We start from the raw sequence: 18,256 nt of genomic DNA, 5'->3' as shown, positions 1-18,256 counted from the left end.
TAAATTTAAGGAATATATCTATTAAACCCATTATATAAACAATATAATGTGTTTCATAGATATATTCTATGAAACACGTCATATTGCAACCTTTGACTCTGGCTTTTCAATGTTGCTATAGAGATTGATATAAACAGGTAAAAATATTTCGCAATTTTTTGGCAGTGGCTGCTACAGCAAACTCTACAACAATATCATTTACCATAACGGCGGTATCTTTTTAAATTGCTTAAAGATTCAGCTTCCTCAAATAAAAGAATTGAAGTATAAGAGATGACTGTTGACCGTTTAGTTTGAATTAAGAAATTTTACTCATTAAATCTATTATCTAGTAGATTCCTTTTTACTTGCCAGTGGGGGAGCATATATAAGGAATATATTAAGGGGAAGGTGGACTGTATGAGGCACTATTGCGAATTATTCATTTAGAGTATGAAATTTTCAATGCATATATATTAAACTATATATGTATCAAATTTCTTTAAAACGACTTTTAGAAAAGAAATATATTATTTTTTTTAAAGTTAAAATATATATATTAGATTAATACGTAAATAATAATAAAAATATATATTAAATACAAGCTATGTATGATATGGTAATTCCAAATAAGTACTAATTTTTTAGAATTTTTTTTTTTTTATGTACACTTACTGAATTTTCCTAAAAATTACATTTCATATTAATTAAAAGTAACTTTTAACTGTCTTAAAACCCTCGAAATATAAAATGCATACCCAATTTTCTTTTGATGTTCCTCCATATCTGTATTATCACTTTTATTTTATTTTCTCAAAAATGAAGACACTTGAGACATTTCAAAAACATTTAAATCTAACTACAATATCATTTTGAGAAAATTCATTGAAATGTATTTTCCCCCTCAGGTCTTTCAACTACTCATTTATAGAAGAATATATTTTATGATACAATTATAATTGAAATTGAACATAAATTGTTATGATTAAATAATAAAAATAAAAAGTCCTTTTTGGCCAATTTTTTTTTCAAAGCCCATTGTCTCCTTAAAGAACAATTTATTTTATATATTTTTACAGTAGAGAGGCATAACTTTAGCTATTGTTGCAATTCCTTCCGAAGAACTATTAGTCAACAAGCGTGAATAGAACTCAAACGAATCTTCAATTCACGTTTCAGAGATGAGCTTGATTTTTGATTTAAGTTTTAAACTTTAAGTTTTTTTGTTAATGTTATTGTTTTAAAAAGTAAATATTTTATAAACAACACAGCTGCAATCAACAAGTAAGTTATTCATTCGATAAACAATAAACAAAAGCAAATTAGATTGAAACATCCACGACAGCTGTCAATCGTTGTTATGAAAGAAAACGTTGATCGAAGAGCGCTTGCATGTTTAAAAAGGGAGTTAAAATTATTGATGAGAATTGGAACTTGGTTTTCGAAGAAGTGATCAATCTGTCATCAGGTGAAAAAGATGCAAACCGTTCAAAAAACAACAACTCTAGAATCACCAGGCTTACCTGTGAGATTTGCCAAAAATGTATATTTGGAACATTCTAAACATATTTTTTTGGATTCCTTTTATGCATTCAAGTGAATATGAAACTGTATTCTTGTTTTTATAGCAATTTCAATTATTTTCTTTTATTTCCATAATATTTCTAGAGTTTTTTATTACTAGTGCGAATATTTCGATTGAAAAATTGGCGATTTCCTTTTTTTCAAGAATCCTGCTAATTATTTAGTCGTTTTATATTGTTTTTTCTATGATAACATTAATTCTATCCATTTAAAATAAAATGTGTTGAATAAATTACATTTATTAAACTTTTCCAATTATAATCTAATTATAATAATGAATCCTATGATTTTTTTTATCTTTTATAATGGCTTATCTGGGAATTACGCGCGACCTTCTATGTTGGTTTAAATAAAACTCTTTCGTGGAAAGGTTAATCTGTTACCATTTGATTTCCAACCATACATTGTGTAGCTGTCTGTACTAATCAAAGGAAGTTCAATTATTCTTCAAAGTGCATTTTATTTAAATAAATTAATATGCCGTAAATAAATAATAAAAATAAGGAAGAGGTCACAGTACGTTTTTAAAATTTGATTTGCCATTGAAATGTCGTCAGTTGATCATAGACGATCTATCTGGCAATTGAAGAGTGATATGTTTACTTCTTATAGGAAATAAAACAAGATTAAAATGAGGCCATTTTGAAATCTACGGGTTTCGTATTAATAGGAGCGTGAGATCCGAATGGTTCATGAACTGTTCTGAAATCGTTCGGATAATTTTTATCTGTGAATCTAAAGAAAAAAAACGAGAACGAGAAGAATACAATTTAGCACAAAAATCATCTCGTATAACTTGTCAATATAGGAGGCGAAAATAACAAGAGGAAGAGTTTGGAATCTTTGGAAGAGTTTGCTTTTGAGATTTGACTTTCGATTCTTTGAAGTTCCATGAGAGACGGAGAAATCAAACACAAACCAGTTCATACTACGTCAAATACCTTTGTGTTATTAAACTACAGATGTACACAGATGATGAAAGATGTTGATAGTGTAAAAACACTATCCACATCTGCAAATCGTTTGTCGCAAACAATTTGATGAACATTCGGCTCACAAATGAACCGAATGACCTTTATGGATAGGGATTTGAAATATATTCCAATGCTTTGAACCGATCTTTGCGCTCCTCATGTGATCTATGTACATTCAGTTTATTCATACACATGCTTTACAAGAAGATTTGAATCGCAACAAGCAAGAAAATGAAAGCTTGAAGGTTTCTAAGAATCATTTTAGTGACGTTGGGAAGACACATCTAGGGTTCAAAGAATACCAATATATATTTATCATTTTCTTTTATTCGAGAAATCATTTTTCCTATTTCTTCCAACATTTCAATAACAAAGATTAATTATTTTACTTCCACTGATATAGCGATATTCTTCTTGCAGTGAATTGTTTGCTATAAAAAACTGGATGCCTACTCAAGCACCCAAAGAACCATATTTCTTCTAACCTGCTAATTTTAAATAAACATGCTTTATTAGAAGTAAGAAACTATCAGAAAACGATAAGTTTGCTTCTGGAATTCCCAAATCATTCCTGATTAGTCATAATTCTAAACTAAATGAACAGTGTTTATTTTAATTACTATTATTTTTTCAATTGAAATATTTATTTTAAATTAATGAGAATTTTCTAAAATGTTTTATAATAAAAATATGAATTTGTATGTCCGTAAAATTCAGAAAATATAAATATTTACCTTACAGAATGTAAATACAAATAAAACATACAAATTCTATGGGTGCCACTATCATGCCTTATTCTTGAAATACAATATCATGCATTTAAGTGAAATAAATTATTTAAAAATGCATTACAAAATTCGATAAAAGTTTGCTTGGAAGAAAAACCAACAAAATTATCTGATAATAAAAGTTGAAAGAAAAATATGATTATTATATATATATATATATATATATATATATATATATATATATATATATATATATATATATATATATATATATATATATATATATATATATATATATATATATATATATAATATAAGGGAAAGAAAAATAGTGCCGATTGCTAAAACAAGAAATATATACAAAATATATTTTTTGGTCTTTTTTATAGAGTTATTTGGTCTTCATCTTTAGTCTACTGAATGCTGAGATATAAAGTTCAAGTTTCAAATAAAAACACAAAATATATTGTTCTATTTAATGTTATTTCATATATTTGTCAGATAGTTTCCAAATTTTCGCAGATTTCCTTTTTGTTTAAAACATTTTTTTTTTAAATGAAATTAAGAATATACACTTAGATAGCATAGATTTTTATTCCAATCTTTTCCTTTTCTTTTTGTCAACTATACAAACAATTAGCAATCTAAAAGCTTATGTCTTTAGACATTTTATATTTAATGGAATTCTTATTAAATTATCTCATTTATACTGGAGTCGGACTTTTCAAGCATCTAAAATTCTTCTAAATCCGAGCTTTCCCCAAATTTAATCCTAGTATAAAGAGTAAAATTCTAAGTTCTTTCTTACAATGATTTATATATATATATATATATATATATATATATATATATATATATATATATATTATAAAAATTCTTTTTTCAAATACCACTAAGTAGAAATTATGGTTTTGTGTTAACATAGATATAAATTATATTTCTAAGAATTTGTCTTAATCCCGAAAGTAATACTATGGCGATTCAAAAAGTGTTGAATCTTGTGATATAGAAAACAAGTCTAAAATTCTGAGGGTGAGACACAAAGCACTGAATCGCGTGATAAAAGAACAGAGCTGAATTTTTCTGAACAAAACTCTCCAGAGAATTTCAGACTTTCTCTTGAAGTCATGCAGCCTAGCACATGACATTTATACGAACGATAAGCTTGATATATATTTTCGGTATTTCTTCATTAGAAATTTCTGCCTTCAGTTGAAAGACAAGCTTCACTTATTTAAATAATATTTGTTTATTTTACGCAGTTTTTCTTCAGACTGTCGATTCATTACATATTTGCGTTATTTTTTAGAATTATTTGTCTCCATTTTTTGGCAATTTGTTTTGGTAATATTTTGGAAGCATACAGTGAAATAAATTTATATATATAATATAGTTTTATTCTTCCATCTAACAGCTGCTACAAAAAATTATTATTAATATTATTAAACTTTTTTCGTTGATCAAGAAATTCATAGTTGTGTTCAGATTTTTTATAAAGTCGCATTTGTTTCTTTTCATTAATTCAAATGCTACTGAATTTCATGTGGTTCTTGCGCTGAAAAGCAACACCCATGAATAAATTAATTACTGTCTATACATTAGAAAAAGATAATAATCTAAGTTACTTATGTTTTACATTACAAAAGATATGAAGCTAATGACTTAATTGTGTTATTTTATTTTTATGAAATTAAATAAGTAAATATGGGCCATTTTGAAAAATTATTTTTACTTATAGTGAAACTTCACAACTGATATGTTTATATTAAAACTTATATTTCTAATAAACAGAATTTTAAAAGAGGAAAAGTTCTTCAATATTTTCAACAAATATGTATTAAAGTAATAACAGATGCATTTTAATTATAATATTAAAGTAATAAAAGACATATTTAAATTATGATATTAAAGTAATAAAAGATATATTTTAATTATGATATTAAAGTAATAAAAAACATATTTTAATTATGATATTAAAATAATAGGACATATTTTTATTATGATATTAAAGTAATAAAAGACATAATTTATTTATGATATTAAAGTAATAAAAGATATATTTTAATTATGATATTAAAGTAATAAAAGACATATTTTAATTATGATATTAAAATAATAAGACATATTTTAATTATGATATTAAAGTAATAAAAGACATATTTTAATTATGATATTAAAGTAATAAAAGACATATTTTAATTATGATATTAAAGTAATAAAAGACATATTTTAATTATGATATTAAAGTAATAAAAAACATATTTTAATTATGATATTAAAGTAATAAGACATATTTTTGTATTAATGTTTTCATTCCTAATAAATAAAATATTAAAAGAAAATTTCAATATCTTCAACAAATATGTATTAAGGTAATTACAAGATACCTTTTTATGCATGATAAGAGATATTACAAAACTTTTACTCCTAATTTTATGCAAGCTGTTTAACAAAACTTCTACTTTCAATAAATATAAAAGGTAACAAAATAAATTCTCATGTAGATTTTCATGAAACAAATTATAGCATGAATCAGTCACGATTTCCCCAAGTGTTTCATGAAACATTGGAAATCTTCAAGTAATTTCCTCAGACATTTGCAACTGCACTTTTCATGAAGATAGCAGCAGGAGTTGCATATTTTTCATTTATTCTAGTGTTCGGTCTTGAATTCTAAGTAGAGAACAGTCTAAGGATCTTTGAATCAATCTTTACCTTCCCCGGAAATGGCAGTCGTTTTCGAGATACAATGTCGATGCTAATATTAGTAATAATGTTTGCTCGTTTCTCTAAGGAGTTCCCATTATTACGATCAGCAGGTGAGGAAATAGTTAGTTCAAAATCAAATGAGATTTTTGTCAGATTCGGGAATAGTTTCATTAAAATATTATTCGGAGGAAATAATTTTAAATTTTCGACGTTTTTTTCTTAAAATAAATTATTGATTGGGATTTTTATTAAATTATGAAATAATCAATGGATTGCATTCTGTAGCATCTTAATTGGCAATATTTCATATATTGAATATAATTATGAACATTTTATTCCTCTTTTCCTTATATTTATTTTACTTTACTGGTGAATTTTATGGTAAATTAATTTATGATTGTTTCAAATATTATTCTATCTTTCATTAAAATATTATTAGGAGGAATTAGTTTAAATTTTCGACATTTTTCTTTCTTAGAATAAATATGTTATTGTTTGTAATTTTTATTTAATTATAAAATCTATGTACTACATGTTGTAACCTATTAACTGGCAAAATTTCATTTATTAAACATGATTATGAGCATTTAATTCCTTTTTTTCAATAGTTTTATTCTATTTTAATTGTGAATTTTATCATCGATTACCTCATGATTGTTTTCAGCATCATTTAACCTTTGTAAATTCTATAAATCATAAATTTGTATTATAAAGTGGTTCTAAAACAGGGGATCATAAAATATTTTTTATACAATACTTTTCTTCTAAGATAATATATCAAGATGTAGTTTAGTTACTTTATTCTGAAAAAAAAAATGAAAGAATTTATTTATATGCTGTATTACGCCGTATCGTCAAAATTAAACGATTGAAATGTGTACTTCTCGACATGATAATTAATAACTTTTAAGAAAATTTGACTATAGAATACAAAATAATTATTAATATTTCTTGCATGAAAATACACAATATATACATTAAATCAATAGTTAAGTGAAAAGAAAAATGTAAGACTTTATTAGTGTATATATATGCTGTAGAAATAAAATCAAGTATATATATATATATATATATATATATATATATATATATATATATATATATTTAATCTTTTACACAGTTTAAAATAATATTTATTCTTTTTAATATTTCATATTTATATATTACTTATCAGAAATACCGCAAATCACAAAAGTTTTGTTACTTAATGAAAAAAAATATTGTTAAAGTAATAGGAAAGAATAGAATACTACACCATTCCCCTGTGCTTTGAATCAGAATGGCTGATTATTTAGCCAGTTAAGCAGATAAGAAACACCTTTTTTTATTACTCATTTAAAAAAACAATACTTATATGGCAAAATCATTTCAATCATTCTTACAAGATGCCAAGACAAAGTAAAGGTATATTCTGTGACATAACTCCTATTACTCTGAAACTGTAGACATAATTATTACTCTGAAACTGTAGACATAATTATTAATGTAACCAAATTTGTGATATTAGAAAAAAATACTTAAATTATGTAAGTCTTAATCATCTTAATCTAAAAATTTTAAATGAAAAGTTCCACCTTTAATTGGTTTTATACTAACACTTATATTCTTTACGTTTAATTTTCGCAGGAACTCATATTTAACGATCAATTAAGGAATTACTTAAGGATAACTTAAGGAATTTGATAATCATTTTGATATTTTTTTTCCAAAAATGATTTAATAAATGTATTAATCTAGTAAAAAAATGTAATAAATTTTTAATATTTTAAATCTCAAAAATGTTTCAAATTGTTATGTATAAAAATCTAAATTAAATAATTCCTTATAATAACTAGGTCAAACATCGATCAGCAGATCAATATTGCTTTCTAAAAATTCCACACTAGTTTTTATAAAGCATAAAAAAACATAATTTCAAAGCATTATTAAGATTCTTTAAATAAGTGTATTTATTAAAATTCGATTTAAGAACAAAAAAAAATATATATATATATAAGAAAAGTCATTGTTTTTTTTTTTAAATATGTCTTACTTTTACTCTTAGTTCTAATAAAACCATAAAAAAGTTTAAAGATTTCGTCAGATTACTTTGAAAGTATTTCTGAGTTAACAAAAGACAGATGTTTAAATTATGAAGTCTAAGAAAAACCAGGTACTTTTTAATTATAGTAAAAAAAATGATATAAATAGAAACTTTCAAAATTAAATCTCCTGCATGAAAACGAATTTCTATTTGAAAATGACAGGGATTTGTTATTATATGATATATAATATTACTGCCTTGAAGATACCTAGGGATTTGTAGTTAGATACAAGGGGAAAAATTAATAAATTCCTTTCCTCTATATTTTCTATCGAATGTATTGTGAATTGAAGAATTATTTATATTATCTCAACTATAAACCAAATAAAATTCCAAAAAGAACGTTTCTATCGTATAACACTTATTACAATGCTAGTTAAATGAAAAACAACATGTGGAGTAGAAATATTTTTTGTTACTATCTGCGAATGTTAAAATAGTAAGTGAGAGAAGAAAGAGAAAAAGAAAATGTACAGAACCTCTCACGATCCTGGAAAAACTCCTTCTTGTAAAGATCACTAAAGAATTGCCTGGAAGTGTCAATGCATCCAGTAAAGCACAAATCATCCCTCGGACAAAACACACGCATCAATCTGGCTGCTTTTCGAACCTAAGATTCGCTTGTGAGGCACATTTCTCTTTCAATGACGACTGCAAATATTTTTCGATAATTGTACGAAATTTCTCTGAACAAAGAATTCAATAGCTGGAACGTTGTTAAAAATTATTTTAGAACTCATGGATCGCCCATGTTTCCTTTCAAATTCAAAGATTTCTTTTCTTCTATTGTTGAATGTATTTTAAATGGATTTTGCGCACTTCCAAATATGTTTTCATATTATTTGCTTTTGAATAACTCAATTATTCCTTTTTATGTATCCAATCAAGTAATAAGTATCTAATCATTAAATTTTAGTGGTTGAAAAGATTATATATATATATATATATATATATATATACACAAAAGTATTAGAATCAAGTTAAAAGGAAAAAACAAAAAATCAAATAAAAATTAAACCAAAAAAATTATAAAAATATAAAAAAATATAAAAAAAAAGAATCCGGCCTGAAGACTTTTTCAAGGGTCACCCTCAGGCAGGGATTCAAAGAAAGGGATTTTTTCTGTGAGGAAATACAGACATTGTCTAATAATGATTCCTCGTGACCCGAAAATCCCCTGAAATTATGCTCAAGAGATATACCATTTTAACAGAAACGAAAATGGTATATCTCTTGAGCATAATTTCAGGGGATTTTCGGGTCACGAGGAATCATTATTAGACAATGTCTGTATTTCCTCACAGAAAAAATCCCTTTCTTTGAATCCCTGCCTGAGGGTGACCCTTGAAAAAGTCTTCAGGCCGGATTCTTTTTTTTTATATTTTTTTATATTTTTATAATTTTTTTGGTTTAATTTTTATTTGATTTTTTGTTTTTTCCTTTTAACTTGATTCTAAAACTTTTGTATCAATTCATCTGTGTTTAGAAGTAGCTGCAATTGCGCTCTCTAAATACTATGAAGTTCTTTTTTGGTTTTAGTTTAAATAGGTTAGAAATTTTAGTTGCGATTTCGAAACTGTTTTGTTTCGTTTTCATTTTAGTTTCGTTTTCAAACTTTTTCTTTCTTAAGATTGGTTATATATATATATATATATAGGAAAGCAGGAAAATGCATTATCATTAATTTTCACACATTCATAAGAAAATGACTTTAAAAAGTCCGTAAACAAATATTTATAAATACATTTAATATAACTTGCAAAAACTAATTATGCTAAAATTTATGCTAAAACATTCATTATTGGTGTCTACCATTTCAATCATGATTTTACGCTATAAACCAAATCATGAAACCATGAAAGCCCAATTTCATATTCCTGAGCAATCATAATTTATGAATGATCTGTAAAATATTAATGATATTTTTATACTTGATAGCATCATATTCTATACTTATTTTCATTTCTTAATATCTTTAGGAATTGAGATTTCTAATGTATTTTCGTTTCCAAAAATATATAATTTTATGTATTATCTGACTATATTATAAAATAAATTTCTTAAGGACAATTGTTAAAATACACTATTTAGTGTACTAAAAAGGCAAGATTAAGTAAATTTTGTTTATTTATAATTATTACTTTTTGTTCTAGAATGCCTTATTATAAATTTTATGAAATCTGGAAATGAGTATTTTTTGTCAATTTTACAATCAAATCATAACACTCGTAAAAAAATAAATTTTAAAATTATTAAAAGATTATTTTTTTTCATTGGAATAACGAAATTGTACAGGATTTCAAGGCAAGTGCATAACATTTCGCCACCCCTAGCCCGCGGTGCCTATAACACTGTTTTATTTAAACATTTGGATAAGCACAAGCTATAAGGGGGGGGGGGAAGAAAAGACAAACCGTCCAAGGATCTCCGCACAGAATCCCATCGATGTCAAATCTTGCACGGCTGTATTTAATGTTTTGGTGAAGCAATAACTAAATGGAGAGGGCAAGAATACCTAAAATACAAATGGTGTCAATGGGGAATTTACACAGACATGTGATCAATCATTAAATAGGGAAAAAAAGGGGAGGATTAATAAATAACATTGCAAACATCTATATGACATATATAAATATATAAACGAACATTGTAGAACCAGAAATCTGTAGCGTCCGTCTGCGTCCTTGGATTTGATTTCCTTCATGAGAATGTGGTCTGTTGGTTTTGTAGGGTATTGCACTTATGAGAGAATAATTTCGGCTGATTTTGACGAGTGACATTTTGATTTTAGCTATTGTGTGGTCTTGAAGAGGTCTTGGAATTTATGGATAGGATTTATCATAGCGGAAAACTTGCCACGTGAAAAGGTATTCGATGCAACTCTCCTGTACCATTCTTCCTCGAGACTTTTGCCTGGCTTTCTCATGTGCCATGAGAGTGTCAGCAGGCAGTTGGCGGCATAGTGAATAGAGGATCCTACCCCCCTCCTCCCAGCTACAGCAAGGAGAGTTGGCAAGATGGAATATGTGTAGGTATGTCCGGAATGGGCCGTGTCTTTCAAGGCTAGCACATCAAAATGTAAATATAAATTCCATTACGTAATTCCATTGATATAAAAATGATGGAAAATATGATTAGCTCTTAATTCTCAATGATTTAAAATCAAAATATGCTTAGGTGCCTTAAATTTATTTCATATCTAAGTTCATATTCAAATAAAGTAAGTATTTTGTTACGACGAAATTTTTTGAAATCGCTGATATCTGAATTGTTCTTTGGAAGTAATTACCTTAAGAGTAATACTTTGAAAATAATATCACTAACATACATGGCAAGATATTTCTCATATACAGAAAATCAGTGAACAAAATATATTCAGAAATAAAAAAGATAGACGTTGAATTCACAAAATTTGAAAAGTCATGTATATAGAATTCAAAAATGAAATTTCAATTTTGATATAATAGATTATAATTAAAATTAGAAAAAAAAGAATATCAAGCAAAAAAAGAAATTTGTGAAAATTAGTTTTTATAATTACAAGAATTCTATTCTTTTCACATACTAAGAAAAATCAAATTTGCTCTGAAATAAATAGTGTTTATTCTCTCCTTATAAGTTCCCGTACAAAACATATATTGATTTTTAATTAACACACATTAACATAGCATAATCATAATCATGTCATATGTTTGATTTGAAACAGAATATCTTCTTGCAGTAATTCCCTCAAAGATTAACGTCACTATCCATAAAGATAACTGCAGGAATTACTTATTATCTATTTGTTCGAATGCTGTAACTGGAATCCTAAGCAGAGACGTGCCTAAGTGCCTTCGAATCAATATTGACCTTCCAGTGAAATAGTCCTTGCTTTAAAGTAAAATTTCGTTATAAGCAGTGGCAATTACATTTGCTTTTAACATCCGAGGCGCCTAATTTTTATAATTAATAAATAACTAAAGATATTAAAAATTTTAAATTTGCTAATTTAAATTAATTTTCGCCCAATTATAAAATATTTTCAGAAAAACGTGTATCTATTGATTCTGAACATTAAGGAGTCATAATAAAAATATAAATTTTAAAATTATGAATTATTCTTAAATTATAAATTATAAAATATTTCAGTCTTTTATGATTTTTAAAATTTTAAAAAATGATTATTACTACCCATAAGCATTTTTTTATGAATTTGGTGTTTACTTTTATTATTATTTAATATATTATATTATTTAAACAAAAAAAAAATGTCTTCATTGATTTCTTTGCTAGAATGGAATTTTTAAAAAATCATAAGTTTTAAATTTGTAATAAAATAGGTATAATATAGAACATTTAATTCCTCACTTGTGAAAGGTATAAATATTAAGTAAGTACATGACATTTTTTGATTTAAAAAAAATAATGACATTCATTACAATTGTTTAAAAGAAAATATAATTTCCTTCAGCTTCAGAAACGACATCTAAATATTTAGGAATCTTTTGATTCATAAGGTCAGGTGGTTAACCTAATTACAATTTCAAAGCAAGCAAGAATAGTATTGCTTTTTAAAAAAAAGTTATTTTAGATAAATATTGAGGTAAATATTATTAGCATAAAACGATAATTTTCTTAAAGAAATTTGTTTATTTCCTTTCTCCTAAATGGGAAAAGATTTAATTACAAGAAGAATTCCGACCTTTTGTCTAAGCATTTATCAAATAAAAACTATAACGCAAAATTAAACAAAGAATCAATTAAGTATTATTAGAATTAAACGCTCCTGAATTTAAATATATTTTTGATTTATAATCAAACTAACGAAAACAAATACAAATCTCACATATTCAGAGAAGGAATTAATTTGAAATATGTATATGAAATTCGGGCATGGATAGTATAGTTTTTAAACAAGACCTATTCCCAAATAATCACTTAATATTCTCAAATAATCAACCCTATACTTAACTAATATACACTTCTCATTAGTGTTATTAGCAATTAACAAAAAATAAATTAATTAAATTCGATTTGTATTTTTAAAACTTCATGTTAGACATTAAATGCAGTAAATTTGTAATTTTATTTCTTTTGAGTTATGCATATAATGAGTTTACACATTTATAATTAATATTCTCATTTAACATTATTGTCATATACAAAGCACGTAATATAAAATATTTCATGAATCAATTATTTATATTTTAAATCAAACAGAATAAAGAAATTTCAATATTAACGATACAGCTTCTTCATGTTATTTCTTATTTCAATTAGATTTGATTTATGCCTTATCCCTTTCGCAGCGAACAGCGCCTTTAGACTCTCGGTTATAGATGCTCACTCTGAGAGAACAGCACCTGTAGGTGCTGAGGCGGAGTTACTCTTTCTGAACGAACAACGTCTTTTGGCGCCGTTCATTTGTGACATATTCTACCCTGAAGTAGGTTTCTAAAATGTCTTCATAGGTAATTGTTTATTGCATTCTAATGTGCTTTGGTGTCGATTCACCTGTTCTGGATTTCTTTTCATGGGGTTAATTATCATTTGTTTTATTTCTAATTTTTTGTTAATTGAAATAAACAGATAATTAAATAAAAAAACAAATAAACCAAGGCAATGATAAATTACAACCATAAATTTGTAGAGATACCACAATTTGGTATCAGTAAATGCCCGAAAATGTCCATTATGTCGTTTGTTTTTAACGTTCTAGCAGCATACGCTTCTTGTGCAGAGATTGTTTTTGCATAATCAAATACAATTATCTGCGAATCTTGCTCGATCAGGGACAAATGAACGACGAATGTGAATTGCGATGGTATGGAATTGTCAACGGATTCTGACCTGAATGAAATGTTAGGAGAAATTGGATACTAATGTAAAATTCAAAAAAGTTACAATAAGAGATGCTTACTGCCAAGTAAATCGGAATCTGATTCTGAAAATATTGAGGAATTACTAGACATCGATCCGCGGCAATTTCTTTGGAGCGCACAAAATCTAGCTCCAAAAGTTTTTGATTTTGATGAGCAGGACACTGGCTGCCTAGATGGAAATTCATATCTGAGCACTCCGCCGTGAAAAGATAAAAAAAAATGCCGTCCAAATCTAACATCCAATTTTGTTCTAAACAAAAAAATCACCAGCATGAAAACAACAATATAAACACATATCATATTATTTTGAAGAGACAGGTTTTTCTTAACAGATGCATGAAGATAAGTGAAATAAAATATTTAATTCTTAGACATGGTACAATGCCAAGACCACAGCTAAAATAAAATTTTCCCCTATAATCATTTATTCAAGCTCATAATTTATCACTCGAACTTATGCAATAGATACATAATAAAAATTTAGTGCGGAATAGACTCATACTCACCTCTGTCCGGAAAATCGATGTTCAAGTTGCATTAAGAAATCAAAAAAAAATAATTATTAAAAAGTTTTTAAGATTAAATTTTAAAACAATAATAAATATGTATTTTTATGTCTACCATTCAGACTCACATATATTTGATAATATTATTGTTTTTTGCTGCCGAAACAAAGAATATTTTTATTTTCTAAAGTAAGGATATCATCAGTTTTATTGAAGATTTGTGTCACTGAAATTATAAGCCATTTGAGAAGAGATCAATGAAAATAATTACTTGCTGAACACCTTGCATACAAAAAAAAACATTAAAATAACTTGCCAAGAAAAACACCTCCCTCATACTTCCTTATATACTCTAATCTGCTTGAAATCTATTCCCAGGCTCGCATAAAAGAAAACTGGTTTTTGAAAAGATCACGAGACAGCATAAATCGCCGGAATGCTCGACAATTGAATCAAATCCATACAAAAGGATTTAAATCTTTGTGATTTAAAGGATATTTCCGACTCTCCATACCCTTTCGCAACACATTTCCATTTCAAAATGTGACACCCAAAATCAACCAAAGCTTGGGAAAATATTCCTCGCAAAACCCACTACTTCCTTTGGGTTAGGAAATTTCTCTAGTTGGCGTATACTATGAATCGTGACTGATATCTTTTATTGATTTGGCGCTGGCCATTCTTTAGTTGTTTTTTTTAACTTTTAATAAATGAAATCCAAAATGTTTTCTCTTTTTTCTCATGTATCTTGCTTGCTCTACATTTGAAATGTTAGAAACATGATTAAGCATTATGTGTGTGTGTGGTATGGAACCACATATAATATTAATATTTGGTTTATATTTTGTTTTTATTGTTATCTATATCAAAAAGTGATATCAAAGGATCATATAGTTATCTAGATAAGATTTATTGTTTTCTTCCCTACATCGAAAGAAATTTGTATATTCGAAAAATTTAACAATTACTTAGAGAGAAAAAAAATATCCTTTTCTCCGAAATTTTTCATGTTTTCAAATATAAAAGTGTTATATGATTTGCATAAATTCATTAATAATAATTTGTATAAATAACAAAAATGTGGTTTCTTATGGCACTTGTCATAAACAAAGCAACTGATAAAAAAAAAGATTTTAAGCGTCTCTTGTTTCAGTAGCGCCATCTAGGACCAAAAACACGACTTAGCTACTCATGAGTCAGAACCGTATTTACGGGCCGACTTCATTCACAGATAGTAATTTAGATCCGAATCAGAGAACGATCACCTTTCAACCAGTACCACCAGTGGTGCTGCCTCTACTTGGAGGACTTTGGGAACATGACAGATTTATACGTGCACCAGCCACTTGATACACGGAAAGTCTTCGGCCGGCGGGGCTCGAACTCACTTCCCTAGGGATTCGAGTTCAACGCCCGATCAAACAGGCTATCCCAGCCTCATAATGAGGATGTAATGTGATATATGCATTTCTTGAAAAAATTCTTGTCTCTTACAAATCTTCTTACAAATAGGCATAACAATCATATATCTGTATATATTTTTGGCTTTATCATAAATACTGGAATAAATTTCTTCTATGTTCATTTTTTTTCATTTTTTCATTATTCTAATTGAAGAAAAACTCCAATAATTCATAAGAATTCAGAAAAGTGTCTTTTAAGGGTACCAAAGTTTCTAATGCAACGTAGAATTTCCCCATAGAATTCCGAGAATTTTTTTGAGAACAAAACCCTGTTCTTGTGCACACTTCAGACTAATCTTCATATTTAGGTTACCAAAATAGTTATTGATTGTTGGATCATTAATCTTATTAAATTTATAAGTATTCACTGAGTATACATTTCATATAGATTACTGTAATCCTTCTCTAAATAAACTTCCGAATTTTTGATTCGCTTAGATTCAAATATATTTTGTTCCACATTAGTTACATATATGCTAATTCATTCATTTGTAACATTTTAATATAAAGATATTTTTACTTGTCTAAATAAGTCAGTTAAAATTTGATACCAAATTTGCAGATTTCTATGAAATTTGGTCTAAAATCTGTTCATAGGAAGTTCTTCTGTCTGGCTGTTCGAATATAAACTAACTATAAAACGAAAAAAATTAGATAGATCAGATTCTTTACACAGATTTAACATCTATTTGTAGACACATGTCAATCTTTGAGCCAAGTCCAATAAAGGGTTGATTGTCTATCGATCTGTCTAATTGCATACAGAAATACTATATAAATGTGATAATTCAAAAACGCAATGACTTTAATATATCAAATTTGATATGGTGACAAGACGTGCATCTTCGTTCCAATCGGTTGTGAAAATATTTCTAAAGCACAAATTCGATTTTTGAATACTATCAACGAATGCCAGGGATTAATCGCCAAATAACTTGCCAAGGAAGATATTATAGACTCAGTAAAAATGCTAAATTCACGCCAAAAATATTTTGTAACTATTGTACGCCAATATTATGCACGTTGTTCCCTGGTATGACAAATTTACGCCAGAAAATTTTGGGAAGACCATACCCACTGATTTATTTAGGAAAAATTCGTTTGCTTCGTTTAAACTAGATGAAGAAAGCATTAAAGGACATTTTTACAAGAAAAAAATTAATACTCAACATTCGACAGAAATCTTCCATCTGAATAATTTCTCACTTTCTTTGATTTCTGAAGAATGATATCGATATAATATTATTTGCCTTATTACATACAATGCAAAACAATGAGCAAAAAGAAGAGCTGCAGGACAAATGAAAGCAAAAAGCGATCCTTTTATGACGTTCCTGAAAGGAATTCGTTTTACTAAGGCTTGCAATGAGATGTCTGCAAAAGATCCTGCATTCTCCGAAACACAGTCATCCTTCGAACAAAGCATATGCATTAGTCTGGCTCGCTTCTAGAATCTAAAGTTCTTCTCTGAGTTGCAATTCTTATTCCGTTGGTGAGCAAAAACGCTTTTTGACATTTTTTTTTTTTTTAATTTTTTCTGCCCAAACATTTTGGTTGTATAATGGTGTCATCAACATCTTGGATGGCTGACCATAATTCCTTTTTAATCGGTGCAGAAATTTTTCCAGAGAGTATTATAAATATTCATTTGTTACTTTTAAGTTACTATTTGCAAAATTAGTATATTACGCCACTTAATCAATTATTTAAATCATAGTTATCTTTTATCAATGCATGGATTTCTCTGTTTGCTGACGATTGTTATTGATTAAAATATTTATCTTTCAAATTATGATATGAATTCCAACATGACTTAAAATTCTTTAAAGGAAATGCAGTTAAATGTATGGCAACTGCCATTATATAATGTATAACTATAATTCATGCAGTGAGATATTAATTGAAATAATATTCGTCGTGTCCTGAAATGATAAAAAAATATTAATGGAAAATAGATAATGAAAGGAAACTAAGGGCTAAATTAAATCTTGGAATAACCAAGTGGTGCCATAAAATGAACAACCACAATACCATTTATTTAAAAGAAATGCATTGCAGTACTTTCAGTATTTTTGTAGCTGAATGTTGCACTATTTTACAGTGAATACTGAAGTTGACTCTTTCCTGATGGTAAAAAGTAAATAAAAATGACATTTTGATGCGAGCTCCTTAATGACCTCACCTGATCATCTAAGTTATAAAACTGGAACTGAAAGAATTGTTCAACCACGGTACTTCAATGCAGCGATTATCTTTATACCTCTCTACAGGGAAAAAATAATAAGAATTATCACAGAACATCGGTAATATAATTTCTAGAAGAGCAATCACTGCTGTTATGAAACTGAATAGAAAAGAATACAATT

General features: G+C 27.1%; 1 protein-coding gene across 1 annotated transcript in view; it reads left to right on the top strand.

Moving 5' to 3' along the window:
• Nucleotides 1-14,913, top strand: part of LOC129962848 (uncharacterized) — a 57,142-nt gene extending 42,229 nt beyond the window's left edge. The window contains exons 5-6 of the mRNA XM_056076847.1: nt 13,349-13,485; nt 14,806-14,913. Coding sequence (XP_055932822.1) covers nt 13,349-13,485; nt 14,806-14,913 — 245 coding nt within the window. The remainder of the gene's footprint in view (nt 1-13,348; nt 13,486-14,805) is intronic.
• The last annotated feature ends 3,343 nt before the right edge of the window (nt 14,914-18,256 follow it).

Source organism: Argiope bruennichi, chromosome 3 (assembly GCF_947563725.1).
Source record: "Argiope bruennichi chromosome 3, qqArgBrue1.1, whole genome shotgun sequence".
NCBI classification, from domain to species: Eukaryota; Metazoa; Arthropoda; class Arachnida; order Araneae; family Araneidae; genus Argiope; species Argiope bruennichi.
The sequence above is the reverse complement of the archived record's forward strand: the minus strand, read 5'-3'. Positions and strand labels throughout refer to the sequence as shown.